Genomic DNA, 3,402 nt, shown 5'->3' on the forward strand with positions numbered 1-3,402 from the left:
TGATGTTACTCGTAAGAAGGAAAAGGCTCCACCTTTACTTAAACTAACCTTAGATGATGCTAAGGATGAGATTAAGTACTGGTCTACATCTAATTTTGGTTATTTTATTGGTGCTAACCCACCATGGAATGTGTTGGATGGATTTATCAAACGGATGTGGAAAGAGGAGGAGTATAATCAAGTCTCTTTTATGCCTAATGGTATCTTTCTAGTTAGGTTTAAGTCTAAGGCCATACAACAGCGAGTTCTACAGCAAGGTTATGTGATGTTTGAGAACAAACTGGTTATAATCAGAGAATGGACTCCTACAACTGAACTTGTTAAGCAAAAACTTGAGAAGCTTCCTATCTGGGTGAAGTTGGTAGGGCTAGACCTTAAGTTTTAGGGTAAAACCTGCTTGCACAAATTGGGAGGCAAAATTGGGACAATTATTAGACGTGATGAAGCTACTGAGAAGAAAATGTTTTTAGGCTATGCACGTTTGATGATTGAAGTGAAAGTTAATCAACAATTTCCTGAATCATTGAGTTTCATGGATGAGGAAGGGAAAGAGAGGAAATTGCGTTTGGAATATGATTGGCTCCCTATAACCTGCAATACTTGTCGGGGTATAGGACATGCTACAGGACACTGTAGGACGAAGGCCAGGACTCATAAAATTACACAAGTGTGCAGGAAGAAACCAGTTGCTCCTGCTGCACCTGTCTTGGCTACTCCAAAGAAAGGAGTGGTTGGAGTAATTGGAGACAAAAGAGGGAAATCCCCTACTCAGACTACATCTAGACTGAGTAGGCAAGATACACATCCTCCTATTGTTACACCGGGTGGGCATTCTTATGTTGAAGCAGTCAAATTATTCTTAAGGAAAGACAAGGAAAATGTTGAGCCTAATTAGGAGGTGGGTAGTGACGTAGTGTTCCAGGGACTACTTGTGATCATGGTTAGAATGGGATTTTGGAATATTCGTGGTCTCAATAAAATAAATAAGCAGATGGACATTAGAAGATTCCTACATTTAAATAAGTTAGATATATTTGGTTTGATTGAAACTAGGGTTAAACATAATAAATGGATGAAAGTAAGTAATTTCATTAGTGGTAGCTGGTCTGTTTGTACTAATCATCAAAGTCACAAAGGGGGCAGGATATGGGTTCTCTGGAATCCCCAAGCTCTCACTTTAGATGTTCAGCACATTTCAACTCAGACAGTTCATACTAGGGTTACTGACAGAGGCAGAAACTTGACTTATTGGGTTACTTTTGTCTATGGCTTCAACAAAGCAGTTGACAGGAAGGTTCTGTGGAGTACTTTAGAAAATTATCATAAGGTTACCCCAGGGGCTTGGTTAATAGGAGGTGATTTCAATAATATTTTGCACTCTAATGAAAGGATTGGGGCTACTATCACAAGTGTTGAGATGGCCCCTTTTCAACATTGTGTTCAGAATTGTGGTGTTGAGGATATTAAAGCTATGGGCTATTTCCTCACTTGGACTAACAAACAAGAGGTGCATTCAAGGTTCTACAGTAGGATTGATAGAGCTCTCATAAATGATGAATGGCTGAATTTATTTCCCGAGTCCTTTGCTAATTTTTTGCCTGAAGGGGTGTATGACCACTCCCTTGTCTCATTTAGTTGGAATCAACAGACAGGGCTTGGAATATTCCCTTTAGATATTTTAATATGTGGGCGAAAGCTCCTAATTTCTTGGGTATCATTAAGAAACACTGGTTTGCTCCAATTTATGGCACTCATATGTACAGAATGGTTAATAGAATGAAGGCAATAAAATCTGATCTGAAACAATTGAATAGAGATAATTTTCATGATGTGGAAAAAAATGCCCAGATCATGCTCATGACCCTCCATAATATTCAAGACGGGTTATAATCTAGACCTACTGACCAACAGCTTATTGAGGCAGAGAAGCAGGCAGCTGTTGGCTTTAAAGTCTTGGATGAAGCTAGGGTTGCTTTTTTGGCACAAAAAGCTAAAGTGAACTGGTTAGAGGAGGGAGATGATAACACTGCATTTTTTCATTCTACTATAAAGAAGAGAAGAGTTTCTAATAAGGTTGTGCAAATTGAAGATGAGACTGGGAATGTTCTTACTCAGATCCAGGATATAAATGCAGCTTTTGAGAATTACTACATTCAGTTACTGGGGACTAGCTGCCCTGTTAAAGGGGTTCATCACCCAACTATTAGGCATAGTACCATTTTAACTGAGCAGCATCACAGATGCCTTGCTAGGTCAGTTACTGGGGATGAAGTTAGACGAGCTATATTTTCAATTCCTGGCAATAAGTCTCCGAGTCCTGATGGGTTCAATTATCAATTTTTTAAGGATGCTTGGGGGGTGATTGGAGGTGATGTTGTTGTTGCTGTACAAGATTTCTTTATAACTGGAAAGCTTCTCAAGCAGATCAATAACACTACTCTCACTCTTATACCTAAAGTGGATATGCCAAAGAGTGTAAATCAATTTCGACCTATAGCCCATTGTAATACTATATACAAGTGCATTGCTAAGATTTTATGCAACAGACTGGGTGAGATATTACCTGATATAATTAGTCCTACACAAAGTGCCTTCATTAAAGATCGAGACATTGTTGAAAATATCTTGATCTGCCAAGATCTTAATAAACTCTACAATAGAAAACATTGCTCTCCCCGAGTGATAATGAAGCTGGATTTGCAAAAAGCGTATGTGTAATACTACGTATTTATGAGTCTCTGGGTACTCTATCGAGTAGGCCTTACTCTGTCGAGTAAGGGCGAGTTGCAGATTAAAATAGTTTCTGACCTGTTGGGTACTCGATCGAGTAACGTGGGTACTCGATCGAGTAAGGGGGTACTCGATCGAGTACCTTAGCTACTCGATCGAGTAGCCGGTTTACGGGGAGTTATTTCTCGGGTTTTGTTAATAATGCGATTAGAGTATATAATACTTCCGCCATTGTTCTTAAAACAATTTTCAAAACCTAATCATTGTGAGAAGAGAAATCAAACTACGTCCTTCACTTTAATCGCATTGTTGGCAAATCCCGGAGCTTGGAAGGTCGGATTTCACCTTTCTTTATACCGTTGTGATCCTTGCGTCGAGGGTAAGACCTATATACCGTTTTTATAATGTTTCTTTAAAGTTGGTTAAACCCTAATTTGGGGAATTGGGGGTTTTGTAGTATGTTATGCTTGGTAGTGATTATATGTTTGTATGTTAGGAGGAGGATTCGTAGAGGAAGCTTTTTGATATCAGCTGTGAGATCGTCTGATTATTGTGCTTCCCAGGTAGGGTTTCCCTACTCAGTATTAGTTACATAATGTGTGGTGATTGTGCTGTAATTAGTGATTGTTGATTGATTCAGACGGTTGTTGATGTTGTGTTGTGATTGTGATT

General features: G+C 39.1%; 1 protein-coding gene across 1 annotated transcript; it reads left to right on the plus strand.

Moving 5' to 3' along the window:
- The first annotated feature begins 946 nt into the window (after positions 1 to 946).
- On the plus strand, positions 947 to 2,718 carry LOC141640770 (uncharacterized). The gene is made up of 2 exons (XM_074449451.1): positions 947 to 1,730; positions 1,925 to 2,718. Exons 1-2 carry the CDS (start codon positions 947 to 949, stop codon positions 2,716 to 2,718), a joined length of 1,578 nt encoding a protein of 525 aa, XP_074305552.1.
- Positions 2,719 to 3,402: the final 684 nt, after the last annotated feature.

The sequence above is a fragment of the Silene latifolia genome, chromosome 2 (assembly GCF_048544455.1).
Source record: "Silene latifolia isolate original U9 population chromosome 2, ASM4854445v1, whole genome shotgun sequence".
In the NCBI taxonomy this organism is placed as follows: Eukaryota; Viridiplantae; Streptophyta; class Magnoliopsida; order Caryophyllales; family Caryophyllaceae; genus Silene; species Silene latifolia.